Source organism: Chroicocephalus ridibundus, chromosome 20 (assembly GCF_963924245.1).
Source record: "Chroicocephalus ridibundus chromosome 20, bChrRid1.1, whole genome shotgun sequence".
Taxonomy (NCBI): domain Eukaryota; kingdom Metazoa; phylum Chordata; class Aves; order Charadriiformes; family Laridae; genus Chroicocephalus; species Chroicocephalus ridibundus.
In genome coordinates this window covers 3407629-3426319 of record NC_086303.1, presented here as the reverse complement: position 1 = coordinate 3426319, position 18691 = coordinate 3407629, and the positions used below count along the sequence as shown (strand labels likewise).

Genomic DNA, 18691 nt, shown 5'->3' with positions numbered 1-18691 from the left:
CCACTCCAAACACACGCAGCATCTCCAGCTGCCCATGGTCCTTGTCCCACTCCGAACACACACAGCATCTCCAGATGCCGGCGGTCCTTGTCCCACTCCGAACACACACAGCATCTCCAGCTGCCCGCGGTCCTTGTCCCACTCCGAACACATGCAGCATCTCCAGATGCCGGCGGTCCTTGTCCCTCTCCCAGCACAAGCAGCACCTCCAGCTGCCCGCGATCCTTGTGCGGGGCAGGATTTCCCCAGGGGAAAATCGAGGATGTTCCTGTGAGACGGGTGATTTACACCCGATCCGAGCCAGGCAGGAATTCCATCCCTGGACCCGTCCATCCCAGCAGCACGGCCCTGCACATTTCGGGAGAGGCAGCACACCATCTTCCCGGCTCCGCAGCCCAAGCCAGCACGAGGGTGGGGATCACAGCAGTCTCCGTGCCCCAGGGTAAATCCACGCTTACCCGGCGTGAGGTGGGTGTGCATAAACCACTGTTCACGGGACGTAATCCTATTCGGATGGGTAAATGTTTACAAACCCCAGTTAATGGGGCTTGCCATTTACACAGCGAGGTAAATCCCCCGTTTCTCACCACACGCCCGCGTAAATGTCAGGTTTGCAGACATTTCTATTAAGGAAGGAAAAAAGAAACTCGGAGCGTTTGCACATCTGATGTAAACTGATTTAAAATCGCAGTTTACCCACATTTACATAATGTTTGCTGATTAATAAATTAGATACTTAGGAAATCAGGGGTAGTTCCATGTGAATCACTCTGCTCCATAAACAACGGGAGCTGCGAGATGTCGCTTTGCCTGCGGAGCGGCTCATCACCTCGAATGCGGCTGCGTCCCCAGCCCCGCCGGGCAGGCATGGCAGCAAGGGGGAGGTCCATAAAAGACCCCCCCAGACCTGTTCTTCTTCTATGCTGGGGGCTGAAGCTGCAGAGCAAAACAGAACTGGCGCCTGGATCCTGCTCAGCGAGGCCCCACGCCAGCTCCGACCCACCCGCGAGCGGCGTGAAGCAGCCGGGTTGTGACAGCGGGGGTTTCCAAAGCCAAGAGAAAAAGGATTTTTCCTCCTTTGAGCTCTGTGTTGCTGTGGTTTGACGGCAGCACGGTGCCAGGTGGCCGCTCTGAAGTCAGCTCTGGTGGGTCCCTGCCGCAGACGTGTCCCTGCCACGCTGGGGGGTGCATCCTCTCCCCGCTGCAGACGTGGCCGTGCCACGCTGGGGGGTGCATCCTCTCCCCGCTGCAGACGTGGCCGTGCCACACTGCGTGACACATCTACACCACGTTGCAGACACATCTGTAGCCGTGGTCAGCTTCCGTTGCAGTGCCCAGCTCCTGCCATCAGCATCCCGCATCCCAGTCCCGGCCAGCAGCACGCGTAGGGCACACACGTCAGGCTCGGTGTGGGTGCCCTGAAGTGCATTTACTCGCCCCCCCCACCCCCGCCTCCCCTCCCAGCCAGGCTGCCTCTCCGCACCTGATATCGTCTTCGTTAGCAAAGATGATGACGGCCCGCGCGTGGGAAGTCTCCAGGAGGCGGCGGATGATCTTGTCGAACTCTCCCGGCTTGGGCTCCCGTGGGATCTTGACGGACTGGGCCACGCACACCCCCCCTGCGGCAGAGAGAGCCCCGGCACTGAGACACCCCCGCGAGTCCCCATGCCCTGGGGACAGCCCCACAACAGGCAATCGGGGACTCCCCAGCTCACCCGCACTCTCGCCCCGCTGCCATCATCTCCCACGGCACCGTGCCATCCCCACAGCCCACCATCCCAGAGCCCCCTTGGCCACCATTCAGCCCCACAGGACATGCACTTGAGTCCCCTCCTTACACCTCCTCTCCGGGGTCGCTGCCTTCATCCCTCCTCTCCCCCACAGCTCAGCCCTTCTGCATCGCCTTCCCTCCCACCCGCTCCACTGAGTACCTGTCATCTCGAGCCACAACCACATCACGCCCCGGCCCCCGGACAGACACTCCGTCCCATCCCGACATCTCGGAGAGGATTTTCCAGCCAGCTCCGAGCGCCAGCCCCCCGCCCCAGCCCAGAACTGGGTTTTCCAAAGGGCTCTGCACACGCAATGGCCAAATACCCACACAGACAGCCCGCGGGAAGAGGAGACGATGGGCTGCAGCCCCAGCACGAGCCCATCGTCCCCAAGACAGCAGCCTGGCCCTGCAAAGGGTTTTATTCCCATCCCTGTGGCACCGGCCAAGCTCCCAGCCCAGTTTTCCACGGGGTGATTGCAAAAGCAGCTAATTAAAATTAAAAGAGACAAGCGGAAGCTGGCAATTGGAAAAGTCCCCACGCAGGGCTGCTGGGCTCCCAGCCTCCAGCTCCGAAAAGCCAGAGGCCTCCTGCTCCTGCATTTTTGCAGATGCCAATAAAAAGAGAGATGGGAGAGAAAATTAAACATTGCGGGACCTTCTGGATGTAATTGATGGTCTCGATTTGCATAGTAAATGACACGGCTGATACCTCGCCTGCCACTAAAAGATCCCCGCTTAAGCAAAGGTCAGAGTAATTAGCACACGGTGGCAGGGAGAGATTTCCCAGCTTATGGCCCTGGAGAGGAGCACGGGCAGGATGGGACGGGGACAGGGACCAAGGTGGAGGCCTCGGGGACGGGAGGGTTCACTCCCTCCCACGTGGTTGGAGGAAAATTGGGGTAATTTGACCCCTTGGAACCTAACGACATGGGGATAACACCCGCTGGCCGGGGGGGCATCGCCCCCAGCGCCCCCCAGCCCAGCCTTGGAGAGGGGATTTTATCATGGGTTGTTGGTTTTTTTTTTTTCTGTGGTAAGAAATTGGGCCAATTCGCTGTTTGTTTCCCATATGGGGAGCCAGATGGATGGAGAGGAGGGAGTTGGATAAACAGACTCCCGGACAGACAGATCAGCCAGGCGAGACAGGCAGCAGCAGGCAGCGCCGGCAGGACGGGCACGTCCCTGCCCGGGGGGACACTCGGCTCCAGTCACCACCGAGCCCCCGGCCAGGCCAGGGTGGCACCGGCTGTGCCGCCAGGGACGAGAGCTCCGGCTAAGGAGCCGGTGTAGCTTAATTACAGTTTCCATGGCAATAAAAGGAGAAAAATCCAACAAAAGCAGCAGTTTGCAAACACAAGAGCTTTCCAAAAGCCCCGGCGCAGGCAGGCGGGTGCGTGCACAGGCGAGGGACAGCTTGGGGCTGGCACAAGCACACACCCACGTGCCACTGGCCACCAACACCGCGAGGCTCCCGTGCTGTGTGTGCTCTGCTCCGGGCTCGTGTGGCCACGGGGAGGGCACACGTCGTGACACACGTCCCACCACGGCACATGCACCCGCACACATGGGTGCCCACGAGTGTGTGGCACAGGGACACTGGGGTCCTGGGCACGCAGCACCGGCTCCATCCCAGTACGGCCAGGGCAAACCCAGCTTTGAGACTTTCCCGGCACAGCAGCAAGGCTCTGCATTGGGGTCCTCCGCGAGTGTTTTATCCCCCTCGCCCCAACCAGCCACTTTGAGCATCTCCAGGATCCCGTGGCACTTGCAGGGGCAGCAAGTGGCCTTGGGTGAGCTCGTGGCAGGGACCGTCTTCTTGTAGGCACGGGAAGAGGGGGAGGCAGAGGAGATGGGCCCATAAATAAATAAGAAAAGAGACTAAATCGATGCCAATTCAGAAATGACCAAGTTACTCGGCAGCCCCATTAAATCAAACTAACGAGGAATGTAACAAAAAAGGGATATGGGCAATTAGGACGTAATGAGGCCCTTATTAACGCAGCGGCTGGAGAGCGTGGAGCACGCGAGCAGGATGCGGCCAGGCCAGTGGGAGGGGAAAGAGGGGATGAAGACCCAAAAAAGTGGCTGGATGCTGGGAGAAAACTGTCTCAAGGATGGACATGGATGTCTGCAACCCCTGGCTGGACCCTACAGTTTACTCCAGCCCATCGGGTCTCTCCAGGCTTAAAAATGACACAAACCCAGCCCAGCCGAAAGCCCTCGGAGGGTTGGGGTGCCCCCCCCATTCCCGCAGCACCCTCCTCCAGCCCATGCACCAATGCTGGCACCACTACTGAACGTTTTTATCTTCTTAATTAAGGAAATCTTCTCAATAATGGAAAGAAAAAAAGAGGTCGGGGGGTCGGGGGCAGGTGGCTGGGGTGGGCAGAGCTGGGCATTTCGGGGCAGCCCCGCTCACCTCCAGCAGCCCAGGCTCCCAGCGCCTGCATTATTCATGGCCCCCGGGCGCCGCAGCGGGCAGGGGGATTTGCCAAGTGATGCTCCTACTGCCTTCGCACAAAAATCCATTTAGTCAAAACACTTCTTTAAAGCAAGAAATCACAGCGAGGTGGCGGCGGCAGCGATGGGGAGGAGGCGGCTGCTCTCCCTCCTCCTGCGGGACGGAGCAGCATCACTCCCTGACTCGGGCCAGAGGCTGGCTCAGAGAAGCCAGGAGGTGAGGAACAGGGACCCCTTTCCTCTTTTAGCTTTGGAAAAGGACCCAAGAGGAGCGGGAATAGTGGGGGAAGCCTCCAGGACCAGGGCAGCATCCCACAGCCAGCTGCCAGAGACAGCTTGGAGACTGGCACCCAATTTAAGGATGCTCAGATGAGATCCCGTGCGCACCATCACTGGTGGATGGCAGCGCAGGATGCAGGGCGCTTGCAGCAAGAAACACCCTTGAAAACCCAACTCAAACCCATTTCCAAACCTCCCATGGGCTGGGGCAGCAACCAGGCACCCGGAGCTGCAGCCCCAGGGTCTGGGAGCACCCAGAGCTGCTGTCGGCTCCTGGCCCGAGCCCCTGCAGTGGTGGCAGCCCGGTCCCACCACGGCAGAGCCAGCAGCTTTGCAGGGAGGCTGCTGCAAGAACCAAGGATGAAATGATCAGCAGCCCGCATCCGGGGAAGCGGAGACCGACAGGGAGGGTGAAATGGTGGGGACGTAATTACGGGAGGTGGCCAAGCGTGCCCAGCATGGCTGCTTGCAGTCCTTTCTCTGCCGCCTGCCAGAGCTCGCTGTAACGAGCCCACCCCGGTTAATAAGTGGTGGCCACCCTGTCTCACCCAGGCGGGACTTGGAACAGATACTCATCCTCCAGCAAACAACCCCGGGGAGCCAGGCCAGCGGGGACACGTCTGCACCCGCGTCCCACCTCAGCCCCAGGGGCAAAACCACAGGGGTCTGCACCCAGTGCCACCCAACAGCCCCGTGTAGCCATCCCTGCCCTGCCAAGCTTGCCTGTCAGCCTACCACCCCCACCCCGGGCAGGGCAAACTGGGGGCAAACTGGGAGCAAACCGCTGCCTGTGCCCCCCTCAAGCACACAGCCGCATCCCTCCCACCAGCATCGCCCCCAGCCCAGCGGGATCGCAGCCTCCCCCGGCACCCCCCCAGCTGCTCGATGGGTGCCTCGGGGACTCTCCTCATTAAGGTGGGGTTAACGCGTGTTGTCAAACACAGGTCAGGGTTTAATCTCCACCATTACGGGCTCGGTGGGAGCGCAGCTGCTCCGGGAAGCGCGATGCTGAAGTGCCCTCTTGATTGCAGGTAGATAATAAGCTTTTGCTGGCGCTAACGTACACCATCAATCAGGGAGCGCTCTGCCGGGGCTCCCCGCAGCGCCGGCGGCTGTGAAGCACTGGATGAGCACGGGCCCGGCTCAACCACGCTGGGAACAGCGACGTGCGAGTCCCCCCCACCACGACGTGCTCCCCCGGGGCATACCGAGGAGGGGATGGGGCTCCCCACAGCCCCACTCCTGCAAGCAGCACCCGATGGCTCCCCTGTGAGCTCCTGGCCTCCCCTGCCTAACCCCAGCCATCTAAATGAGATTCCCAAGCCCAGAGTCTTAATTGGCGAGCGGCTGGCTGCTCCCCTGCCCCGGGATTCATTATTCATGTCACTTCAAAGCCTCCAGGAACCGACTCATTAGAGGAGAAGTCATTAGGGACATGGCTCTGTGGCCTCGCAGAGGCAAAGCTCCTGTGCTATCGCAGGACCGGTGTGCTTTGCTCTAATCACGTAGCAGGGGATGTCCTGCACAGGGCCAGGGTTTGCACCGTCCGTCCATCCGTCCACCCACCTATCCATCCTCAACACCACAGCAACAAGTGGCTTTGCAGTTTGGGGGAGGCTCCCTACGTCCCACGGGTACCGCACACAAGCCAGGTGTGATGGGGAAACGTCCCCGTGGCATGGCAGGAGCTGCCCGGGTCCCGTCACAGATGTGTACCAGAGGAGATGGGGACAGGGACGCTGGCGACACCCCGCTGCTGGCCCTGCCTTGCGCCTTGGTGACACCAGCTGACACCCACTGCCTTCACAGGATGCTTTGGGGGAGCACTTAAAATCTTACATGTGGCCAAAGAAAAGTCTCCTTTGTCATGGCAGAGCCCTAATGAGAGCAATTCCCAGATTACCCAGCGCGAAGGCTGCAAAATCGTACCAGTCCCAGTTCCACCACTGGCAAAGTGCCTCTGCTACCAGCTCAGGTGTGCCTGGGGACACCAATGTGCCTTTGTCACCCAAAACCAGCTCCGACGCATCCCCTGGTGCAGCCGCATCTCAGCTCGTGGACTCCTGCACTGCACTGCAAGGTGGGCATCTCGCCCCTTCCCGCCTGGGAATGCAGGGCAGGGAGCAATGGCAGCTCCCTGAACCCTGTGTTTTCACAGCCTGGTCCCACCTCGGGATGGCGGGTCCCTCCTTGGGTGCCCTGGGCTCTGCGCCACGAGTCCCCGTCACCAGAGGCTCCCGGCACTCGCCGCCTGCCTCATCCCTGGAACCGGCTCAGACGCTGCTCTTCAGTGTTTTGAAATCTCATCGGACATTATGAATCTGAGCAATTTGCGCCTGCTTTTCAGCTGCCTGCATTGCCGGGCTAAATCAGTAATTAATGAATTCGCAATGGGGGAAAAGAAGTAGGGGGGGGGGAAGCAAGTCTTCAGCTCGAACCCAGGGCCTGGAGTGGGATGCCAAGGAGCAGAAAAATCAAGTCTCTCACTTAGGTAATAACACCACAGACGGTGTCCGTGGGAAGGATCTTCTGCTGAAGACCTAATCAGGGACGCAGGGGAGTCAAGCCCCCCGGCGCCTCTGCGGGCGAGCTGCCCCTTGGCCTGCGTCTCCTTCCCCCTCAACCTGCTCCAGCCCTGAACTGGGAAGAGCCAGGAGACTTTGGGATTCCTGGGGAGGTTTATAGCAAGACTTCACAGTCTTTCCCCCATCTACTGCTCTGCGAAGGGAGCACGGCTGCAGTCAGAGTTTATTCTCTGCAGCAGAGACCCCCACCACCACCACCACAAGAGTCCAGGAGCTGGGGCGTGAAGCGCAAGATGAGTCTCGAAAGCAATGACAGCTTTTCTATTCGTTTAGCATAATAATTTAGCTTATCACTCCTAATCTCTGCTTCACCGATCCCCCAGGGCTGCGTCTCCCATCTCAGACTGGACCTCACTGGGAGCTGCGCGGAGCCACCAGCATCTCCCCGGCATGACCCAGACCATGTCATCAGCCCGCGGGCACCCCCCCCAAACACACACCAAAAATATTAAAGAGGAAGATATCGACTCGGGCAGCCTCCAAAGCCCAGGTTTGGGCTCCAAGCCAGAGCCCGCGCGCCAACCTCGGCCACAAGGAATAGCTCCTCTTTGTCCGGCCCCGCTCGCCTCCCTCCCGGCTTCCAGCGCACAAAGGGAGCGCTGCGAGATGGGAAAACAGGGAGCAGAGCGAAGAGCCAGGGCAGCATTATTTACTGGCAGATTTCAGCCAGCAAACGGAGCGAGCCACGGGGCTAGAGGGAGCCTTTTCCCAGCCCAGCAGCCCCAGTTCAGCTCTGGCTCTCCCCAGTCTCAGCCTGCAGGACACTTTGCACCCACCAGCCAACAGCTGGAGGGCAGGGAAACTGAGGCACGCCTCCCTTCAGGCTGTATTGGGGTACACAACGTAGACAGTAGCAAAAAGAAAAGAAGTAGCGGGGGGAAAGAAATTGGAAAATAATCCACGAAATGCGGTTTCTGCCTCCGAGGAGCCTGCAAGAGTTTCAGGACACAGAGTGGCGATGGCAGCGGAGCCTCAATGACCAGACCTGTCCCTTCGGCTGCCCCCGTCCAGCACAAAGAGGTGCCGCGTCCAGCAAGAGCTGGCGCTGATTTTTGGGCAGGGGGTGCGATGGCAGAGACCAGCACAGAAACTCAGGGGATGGGTATAACCATGATTTTGGCCAGTGGGTGTCAGGGACCCTTCCTGAGCCGCGACGTCAAAGGTGATGCTCGGAGATGCTCCATTTGAGCCCCGCAGGGAAAAAGAGATGCCAGAACCCCCCCCCCCCAGGAAAAGATTCACCCAAACCCCAGCCTTCCCGCAGAGCGGGGACTCTTCGGGCTCTCGGCATCGTGCCACAAAACAACACGCAGCTCTGTGGCGGCTGCTGAATGGGAGGATTTGGCTGGGGAGCCGAGACGCTGGCAGCAAATAACAGCCCTCCGGTGAGCCACGGTAATTGAGTGCTGACTGCACAAGAACAGCCGTCCTCGGGGATGAAAGGGAGCTGGATCGCCAGCCCTGCTCTGCCCTACCGCTCATCACACCTCGCTGTCGCGGGGCTGAAGGTCACCGGCTTTCACTCCCGCACGCTTTGATGGCGGGGGGAAAACTCCCCGCAAACAGCACTGGGAGGTACCGGGGGCAGGTACCCACCAGCATCATCCTCCCGTCCATCCCAGCTGTCCCACGGGGACGGCATCCGCAGGGCACAGGATGGGACGATCCCCAAGGCCAGCAAATAACCAGGATTAGCAACGTGCAGGTTTGCATATACAAATCTGCTGTAAAGTCATGTCTGATGCTCGCTTATGCCTGAAGACACGGGAGCGGCTTTTTGGGGGTGACACCCTGATGCATCACCCAAAAGTAATGAACCCAGTTAAAACCAGAAAGACACAGCCAGGGATGTCACATGGGGATGAACAAATGCATCACAAATATATATCAGCCTCTTAACTAAAAATATAGAAAACTCAGCGAAGGATAAGGCAATGGGGGGCGGGGGGATGACAGTGTAAAATTGATCCAGACACATGACTAAGGAGTCTTGCGTTTGGCTGGAAATATTACCCTCTTCACAAAACCGAGCGCTGCACATTACGGCGTGCGGCATAACGTGCCGTGCTCACCAGCTAAATTGCATAAACATAAATCTAATCCTTCATCTCCAAGAGCTCGGCGACAGCAGAGACGTCAACGCGCGCAGAGGCAAAGGGCCATCCACCGCAGCAATGCCATGGAGAGATGCCGTACCAGAGGGGATGGGGACACTGGGGACACTGCCTTGCACCTTGGGGACACCAGCTGACACACTGCCTTTGCAGGATGCTTTGGGGGCAGCACTTAAAACACTTAAATACGGCCAAAGAAAAGTCACCCTTTGCAGACACAACATCTTTGCAACGCTACCACCCGAAAAACCTTCGCCCTTGTGAATAAGGACTGTCCACCCCCAACAGTCACCAGGGGCCAACAGTATAATTGCCAGAGTAATTGCAATAAGATATAATATATACAAAAGATATATTACTATATAATATGAGCTATAATGGCCCACCCAGGTCAGTCTGCCTCGGTAGCCCAGGGCCAGCCCTGGCTGCAAGAATAACCTGTCCCCAGGGCGAGTCCCTTCTCCCCCCGCCGGCGGAGGGGTCGCTTTGAGCAGAACCACTTTCCACCGCAACGGCGAAGGCTTCAACGCGAAGCTTCGCTAAGAATTGAAACTGAAGGTCAAGTTGATAATGCATCAGAAAGCAAACAGCTTGACTGCTAACTGCTAACTACAGCAATGAGCGTTATTGCCTGATGGAAATAAAAACCGACTCGCAAGACTCAAGCTTGGCATGAAAAATGAAGCGCAGCGCCGTTCCGGAGGAGAGCAGGGAGATGCTCGCCCTGAGCCCGGCGTTGGCTGGCTCTTTCCCCCCGGCATAAATACCCCGTCACGGGTAAAGTGCTGGCAAGCCCAACGCGGGGGCCAGATCCTGAGTCGACCAACAGCCGTTTTACATCCCCTTGGACAGGCTGGAGGCACCTTGAAGCAGCAATAAATCGGAGGAGCCTTTACGCTGCCGGAGAGGTGCAAATGAGAGCCAGGCGTAGACAAATGGGCTAAAAAAGAAGGGGACAGATCCTTCACCCGTTTCCAGTGGGTCTGTGCTGGTGTAAAGGTATTTGGTGGTTTTAGGGGGGGAAAGACTGAAAGGTGAAGCAGGCACAGGCTGGCTCTTCCTTCCAGCCTTGCAGGTGCCACCACAGGGGGCAAGCCTGGGGGATTCTCAAATAAAAAAAAAAAAAAAAGAAGAAAAATACATTAAAAAAAAAAAAAAGGAAAGAAAAAGCACATTGTTGGTCCAACCATGCCGTTATTCATGCCTGCCGAGCTACTTTCCAAGGGTGAAGGAATGAGGCTGACCCCCAGCGCTCCCTCCTCCCAGGGGCGATGCTTTAGGGAGCAGCTCGGAGCCCACCCCGGGGAGAGCTGCTGCCCCGGGGCCCCGCGCTCGGGCTGATGCACAGCGGCTCTTGTAAATAAACGTATTCCCGCAGCGCGAGCAGAGGAGCAGCGTTACTGCTGATAACGCACGGGCTGCACTTACGCCGCTGTTATACCGCAATTACAGTGGAATTATGCTTTTTGATAACTAAATTATCACTAATGCACATAATCGCTGGGTTATGTGGATACACAAATTACAGGACTGCCTCAGCCCCAGATTAATACGCGTGCATTTCGACTCCATGTACACTCGTTTACTCTGCAATTACACCGTCATATCATTAACCATCTGGTTAGAGGAATTTGCGGTAACCACAGGTATCTCGAAGAAGAAGCGCTCGTGCTGCAGCGGGACCACCAGTCACGACAACCGCTCCTTACTGGTGCTTAATGGAGGAGGAGCGTGGGTTCGAATCGTGCCCATGCCATCAGCCCGCTCCTCCGGCACCGGGATCCCAGGGGAGCAGCAGCTGTGGATGGGATGGCAGAGCATCCTCCAGCCGTGCTTGCTACGGGGTAAGGGCACAACAGGGCCAGGCACGGGCTAACGAAGCTGATTAACCCAGTATTATCGTCACCTCCCCATGTCACCCAGCTGTCCCATCAGCCCTGCTCTGGGCACCCCACGGGGCAGGACCTGCCGGCCCAAGGCGGGCAAGGAAACTCCCTTTTTGGGGTGGGAAAACAATTGAGATAATGCAAAAAAATGCCTCTCCGCCCCCACAAAAGGCTGCTTTCCCTTATTCCTCCTGTATTCAGATGAGAATCTCATTATCACCGCTAGCCAGATGGGGCTGCTGTTAGCATTCACAAACCCCAGTCGGGTCAGTGGCGAAGCCGGTAAGAGAGCCATGAACCCAGACCTTTGCTCACAGCCCTTCCGTGGGGCACCCCATCCTGAGGGGTAGCCCCATCTCACAGGGCATCCCATCCCATGGGATACCCCATCCCGAGACGGACTCCATCCCAAGGGGTACCCCATCTCACAGGGCATCCCATCCCAAGGGGTACCCCATCCCGTGGGGCACCCCACCTTACACGGCATCCCATCCCGTGGGGTACCCCATCCCGAGATGTACCCCACCCCAAGGGGTACACCCCATCTCACAGAGCATCCCATCCCGTGGGATACCCCATCCCACGGTGTACCCCATCCAGCTCCCCCAGACCTGCCAGGCACCCAACGGCACCTTCCCCGCCTCCAGCCCCCTGTGTCCCCTGCAGCCACTCGCCATCCCACCTGTCACATGCAGGCACAACCCCGGCGCCGCTCACACCCGCATCCCCATCACGGGGCGCACAGGCAGCACGTCCCACGCCCCGCCGTACAACGAGCATCGCACCCGCCTACTCCGAAGCATCCCCACGCACTCCTCCTTGCAAAAAACCACAGCACCGTGAAAATATTCTGCTTTTCAAGTTAAAATCCTGAAGAGCAGATTCCAGGTTGAATCCCCAGATGGGTTTCTCCGCATATTAAAAGCGCAGCCGGTTCCCAGTGCCAGGGCGCGCGCGCGAGACAGAATTAACGCTGTTCCTATTTATAGGGCTTTGATTAGGAGCTCGTCACCTAGAAGTTTTTATTCCTTTTATCCATTTATAAGGCCATAACGCAGTTTGACTAGCTCCAGATCGGCTGGTGTCCCACCGATTTTGCCAGAACTTAATGTGCGATTCAGATACAGTTAAGCCAGTAATAGGCAGCAGCCTGCGCGCTGTGGGGTTTTAACTGCCTCAGAAAACACTCTTTAGCTCCCGTCTCACCCCGTGCACACAATGCTGCGGAGGCGAAGCAATGCCGGAGCGAGGAGGGACCCCGATGCTCTGCCGCGGGGTGTCGGGGCAGCCCTGGGCTCACGGTAACAGCACCCACGACAGCAATATCCCGGGGTCCTCACCATCCCAGCCAGTCCCAGGATCGATGGTCGGCCACCAGCGCGTACCCATGAGCTCCTTCACGGCTCCCAATCCCCCCCTAGGCATCCCACCGCTCCCGTCAGCAAAACATTTTCTGGCTCCAGACAAATCCTCACAAAGAGTTTTGCTGAGCAGGGACTTTACACCTGTCCAAAGCCTATAGACAAGTTAAAGCACCTGCCCTCGGGGATAATTCCACTAAAATTGGGCGAAGCGCACGTTGGTGCCAACTTTATTTTCTGTTAAGACCTGGGAGTATTTGTAGAAGTCTTTTCTTCTGAAACGCGCCCAGCGCCGTGGCTCAGCAGCAGAGGGAGGGGGTTAGATGGCTCAGCAGCCATCCGAGGTCTCCTGGTGAGCAGGGAACGGGATCTCGAGATGCTTTCTGAAAGGAGCTGGCAGCAATAAAGCAGCCTGCTCTGGAAAGCAGAGGTAGGTTGGGATTGCGGGTCCCAATCCTTGCTGGAGAGCTTAGATCCTTGCTGGACACCACATTGTCCTTGCAATCAGCAGGGCAACCCCAAAACGCGCACAACCCCAGCTTCATCCTCCAAACCGTGCCATCACCCCGGCTCATGCACCATCATCCCAAGATTGGCCAAGAAGTCCAACCAGACGCATCTCTCCATCCCCATCCCCATCCATTACCTTTTCTCCTCCAGTCTCAGCTGCTCCAAAGCCCACACCGAGCTCCCATCCCAGGAGAAACCCACTCACCATCCTCCCTGGACTTCTGGATGAAGGCTTCCACACCGCTTTCACCATAGCTGCCCTCAGAGGCCAAGGTGGAGACGTAGTTCCACTTGAGGGCTTTGACGATGTCCACCATGGCTTGGGCCTGGTAGGTGTCAGATGGGACAACGCGGGAGAAGAAGTCATAGCGGCTGTTGTCACTCAGGTCCGGCGCGGTGGACGCATAGCTGATCTGGGGGATCTGGGATGGAGGGGGGAAAGACAAAGTGTCAGGAGAAAGAGGTGCTCTGCACCCCACTGCAATGCCCTCGCCTTGCCCATGCTCCCAAAGCCCTGCTCTGGAGGGGAGGGAGGTGGAAATCAAGGAAGACCATGGGTCAGGTGGGAGCGTGAACCACCAGACAGACATGGGATGCTCCACAGCACCCAGGACCAGCAACTCATGGAGGGGAGACCACAAAGCAGAGGGTCATCAGCTCCACTTGGTGGAAACCCAAAGGCTTTGATCTGGTGACTCAGCCCTTGGTGGAGTTAGGACCACCTGAAGCTCAGGGACACCAAGCAGGACCCCAGAAGAGTTTACTGGGCATCCGATCTGCCCATCATGGGAGAGGCCAAAGAGAAAACCTTGCTTCTGCCCTGGACAGCATGGCTAAGGTCTCCCTTTGACTTCCTGCCCCTGGAAGGACAGATCCAATCTCACCCCACCAGGTCCTGTCCACCCAAGCCGTAAATAAGCCCTTTAAATTAACCAGAGCTGCCGCACCTCGCACGGTACATTAGAATGATTTAGCACCGCAGGATCACGCGATGCTGAACACTTACACAGCACTTCACATCTCCAAAGCATACCACAGATGTTAATTTATCTTAAAGATGGAAAAGGCTTATTAAATTATCAAGCCCAGGTTCTCCCCACCCGCCTGAAGCTCCCTGCCAAACACACACCCAATACCCAGACAGTCCCATCCATCGTCCCCGCGTCCCACGCCCGAGCAGGTGCCTGTCCCAGGAGCAGCCCGGCACATCACAAGGGCTGGCAGAGCTCTCCCAAAACCTGGGCAAGGTTTGAAATTCAGCAGCGATAAAATCACAGGGGCTGGAGCTACAGGGCAGCAGCGCTGCAGACACCGCGACGCCCCACCTGGAGCCGGGTCATGGCCCAGGGAAGGGTCCGGCCACCCTCTCGCTGTCCCCCAGATGCTGCTTTGCTGCCAGGACAGAGCAAAGGGAGGAGAAACAGTCCAGGGCATCGCCCATCCCAAACCACCCCGTACCTTGGGGACAAGCGGGTACAGAGCAGCCATCTCCAGCTCTTAGAGGACTTTCCGCCTCTCCTGCTCCCTCTAATCCAATTTAGGAATAATTCAGTAATTGCAGCTTGCAGGAGCACAAATGCTGCCGGAGCCACAAGGGGCTGCACTGGATCCCAGTAATCGCCCGGGCTCAGCAGACACCTGGGTGCTGCTGGATACCCAAATCAGCTCAGGCTGCCTTTAGCCTCCCCCGTCACCACTCCCCATTAAGCAATCAGCCAATTCCCAGCAGCAGAGACACCTGGGTGGGCTCGGAGAAGCCAGGGAGAGGTTTGGGGTCTGTGGGAAGCCTAGTTTGTGTTCTAAGATCAAGCCACCTTGCTGGGAGCCCGGTTGGGCAGCGGCATCCCAAGGATGGGGGCACTTGCACCGGAGCCACCCCGGACCCTCCTTGGTCTCCAGCCCCCACGACCCATTCCATCCTCCCCCGCTCCTGCTCCCAGGCTGCATCTCACAGTTTCTCCTTTGTTTCTCCATTATTTTCCCCTCTTCCACTCCCCTCTCTCTCTCGCGCGCGCTATTAAATGCGATACCGATGTTATAAACCCACGACTCCACCTGAATGCTAAAAGGCCCCTGGAAAGGAGCAGCCACCCTTCCACCTACCTGCAAAATATAAGATGGAAAAAAAAAAAGGGAGAGATGGAGAAGGAATGGGAAAGGAAGGAATCTTTATCAAGGCGCAAATAGGATTACTCTCTGTGACAATCTGCTTTGTGCTCCGTTCCGAGGGGCTGTGATCTGCTCGTTGGGTATCTGTGACCGGGAGCCGGTGCGTGAGACTCAATTAAAATTCTGCTCAGCAGGCAAGGCGCTGGGCTGGCAATCATTCATCCTGGGGGTGGTGGGGGGGGAACGTGGCGGGGGGGCTGCTCCGTGCCCGCTCTCCCTCCTTGCCTTGCCTGTGGCAGCGGCTGCCCAAAGGATGGACACGGGGGGGTTGGGAGGGAGGCGACGGGATGCAGCGTTGCCCATGCGACGAGGGCGCGGGAAGCAGCGGCGCCCACGTGAAAGCAGATTTAGGGGCAAGGATGCAAAACTGCCTTTCCAGAAGATCCTTTCCCAATGTTCTTTTTCTTTGCCAAGTACTTTAGTTTAAACAGATCCCTGCCTCCTCCCTGATGGAGATTTCACAGCTATTCCCCGTGCCACCGAGCATCCCATCCCAGCCGGGGCACCCCCGGGCTGCCCATCCTGCTCGAGGCCCTGCTGGAAAAACAAAGCCTAGAAAATACCTGTTGATCTACAGGTTACAAGCTGGAAGCTGGATTTTAATAAACAAACAGAAAGAGCTTTTCTCTTTCGCTCCTCTGCCTTGGATGGAAGTGAAAATAAAATACTAGTTCCCAAATGACCGTTTCATAGACGACTTCTGCCTTTTTCCCCCTCTGCCTTTTTGATCTCCTGGTCTACAATAGCCCAACTCCTGGCACCAGCTATTTTCTCAGATAAAAGACAAAAGTCCTTTTAGGTCCATAAAAGCAGAATGCAGGCAGGGAATTCAAGGTTCCTAGAAAGAAGGAGGATGCGGTGGGGAGGTGAAGCTGGAAACTTAACTCAGCTGCGTATTTGGGCATCGGTGGCACCTTGCCTGCCTCATCTCCAGCCCGGGATAAATACCAGGGGGGGGAATCAGCAGCACCAGCTCTCCTGCACCCCAAGCCTTCCTTGTCCCATCAAGAGTGGGGAGTAACCGCAGGGCAGGGGGTGAAAACTCCTTCTTCCCTTTTTTTGAACTCAGAAACAGAGTCGGGATCATCCAGAAGCACCCCCAACCTGGAGAAATGTCCCTCAGGGTGAGAGCTGGCAGGAGCAGGGGCTGGGGGTGTCATCCTGCTCCCCCCAGCCCCTGGGTCAATGGACTGGTGTGATCGACCTCAAATGCACCACAAACATGCCTTGATTCCGTACCCATTACATTACTGCCAGCTTACGAGCTGGCGCGGCATTTTCTCTACCGGTGGCAGACAGAAATCCCTCCAGATTGGGGAGAATTAGGCAAAAAGCGTTGATTTCGGCACGGCCCCAGCCGAGGTTTGCGGGGCTGCGATGCTTCAACTTAAACCATCAATCCGAACATCAGCCTGAGCAGCCAGGGGGGAAGGAGCCGAAAAACACACGGGCCATTGCACAGCCAGAGCCGCAGACACCGGTCGGGAGCATCCCCACGAGAAGGGGCTTCGGCACCAACCCCCCCCGCCAGAAACAAGGTCGGGAGCAGCTAATTCCCTAACCATAATTATTAATTTCATGCATATCTTATGCAAACCTCTGGTTCACCGACAAGATGGAATTGATTTAATTAGAATTTCCATCATCGAGCCATTTGGACGGCAGCTTTTAATTAGGGAGAGTGTAAAGCACTGCAGGGACTGGAGGAGCGAGGGGCTGAGTGGGGGGGGGGGTGGTCACACCTTGTCATCGGAGCACAGTGAGTTGCAGCCCCCCCGTCCCACTGCCCCTTCCCCAGGGGGCAGGATCAGCCCTGGTGCCAAGAGAGGATCAGCCCTCGGCATCTCCTCGGAGAGCGATTAAGATCCTGCAACCAGGAGACGAGACACTGGGCTGCTCACCGGCTCTCTGTGCCTCAGTTTCCCCAGGTGAAAATGGGGGGAACTGCTCCTACTGCACAGGGGAGACAAACCGCTCGGGCATCGTGATGCTCCGACACGACGCGAAACCGATAACAAATTCCTCCATTTCCCAGCTCCGGTGCCACCAAAAAGCAGCCGCTCCGGGGTGACACACGCCAGCCACGCTCGAGGGGACACAGCTTGGGGCAGGGAGCAATGGACTCCCCGACCCACCAGCTCCTTTGCCGCAACCTGTTAAACCGAGCATGTAAATCAGGCAGCTCCTACGCTGGGGCTGACGCCGGCCGGGCACCGCCTGCTCGGTCCCTTCAATAAATCTGGCTCTTGTCAAGAAATAAAGCGCCGGGAAGCGGCAGCTGTGGGAGGTTCTCCCGGCCAGCCCTGGCATGGGCTTACGCCGAAAGGAGATGCTCATCCAGGGGTGCCGGAGGATGTAAAAACAGAGATGAGAAAAAAAAACCTTTTTCTTTATTGCTCATGGACCCAGCTTTCCACGCCGGGGAGGCAGCTCCAGTGGAAAACCCCAGTGCTGCCGGAGGGTGGCTGCAGCCCTTTTTCCCAAAAAAACAGCTCCCATCCCGTCTGAGAGCAAAGCACAGGATGCAGAGAGCTGAGGATGCTGCCCTTGGGCATGCTGCTCGCTGGACATGCCATACCCCCTGCCTTCGGCCTCCTGCTCCTCCTCGCCATGCCGTGCCCAGGCACCGAGGGGGGAACCACCACGGCCGGGGCAGCCCGGGGGAACCAGGCAGCTGTGATCTGTTTTAATAAACCCGGTGAAGACCAAGGAAACGAAGTGGCAGGAGCGGGTGATTAATCAGAGCGTTCCCCCGGCCCATTTCCACCTTCCCCGCTTCATGAAGGTTATCTACCCACTAAGTGGGGAAGCGCGGTGCCCAGTGCAGCATCCCTCCCGTCTCACCGCCCCCCCAAAGCCTCGGGGTATCCCCCCATGGTGGGGAGCAGACAGAAGCCTGGGGGGGGGGGGTCACACCCGGGGTCTGATCCAGCTCTGCGCCCTCCCGGCTGCAGCAACCCAGCCCCAGGCTTCAAACCCTCGCGTGCCTGCAGGTGCTGAGCACCCCCGGCTCCCGCCGCGCAGGCAACGGGCATCGTCCTCCATTAGGTGAATTATTCATGCTGTACAACACCCCTGCGCTAAAAAGGAGCTGCCGCACTCGCCGCCACGAAGAAAACAAGCGCCTCAAAGCGTCCGGCGTGCGTGGAGTCCATCCTCTCACCCTGGCTGAGCGCTTGGCCTTCATCACGTCCCAGCTTTTTCGGGATGGGGTTGAAAAATGTGCCCCAGCCCCTGACGCGGCTTTTTGGGGATCGCATTTGCAGGGGACAGACCCGGTTCCTTTCACACCATCATCGCTGCGGTGGTTCGGGAGAAAGTGGGTAGAGCTGGGGCTGGAAAGCTGGCGGAGAGGGGTGGGAAGGAGCTGGAGCGTGCCAGAAAGCTCTGGCAGTGACGCCAGAGAGATGCTATCACACGGAGCCGAGACCAGGGATCTGGGGGAAGGTTTTTCTGCAGGCAGAGCTACGAGGAGTGATGAAACCAGCTTGGACAGAGGATGCCGCATCTGCAAGTTGTTCCGCTGATGTACAGCTTTAATTAGACGGTGGCA

General features: G+C 57.8%; 1 protein-coding gene across 3 annotated transcripts in view; it reads right to left on the bottom strand.

The window, feature by feature from the left end:
* Positions 1-18691, bottom strand: part of GRM4 (glutamate metabotropic receptor 4) — a 52957-nt gene that overhangs the window by 21325 nt on the left and 12941 nt on the right. For all 3 annotated transcript variants that reach the window (XM_063356376.1, XM_063356377.1, XM_063356379.1), the window contains exons 3-4: positions 13175-13391; positions 1484-1619 (exon numbers count right to left, since the gene is read on the bottom strand). In XM_063356376.1, coding sequence (XP_063212446.1) covers positions 1484-1619; positions 13175-13391 — 353 coding nt within the window. The remainder of the gene's footprint in view (positions 1-1483; positions 1620-13174; positions 13392-18691) is intronic.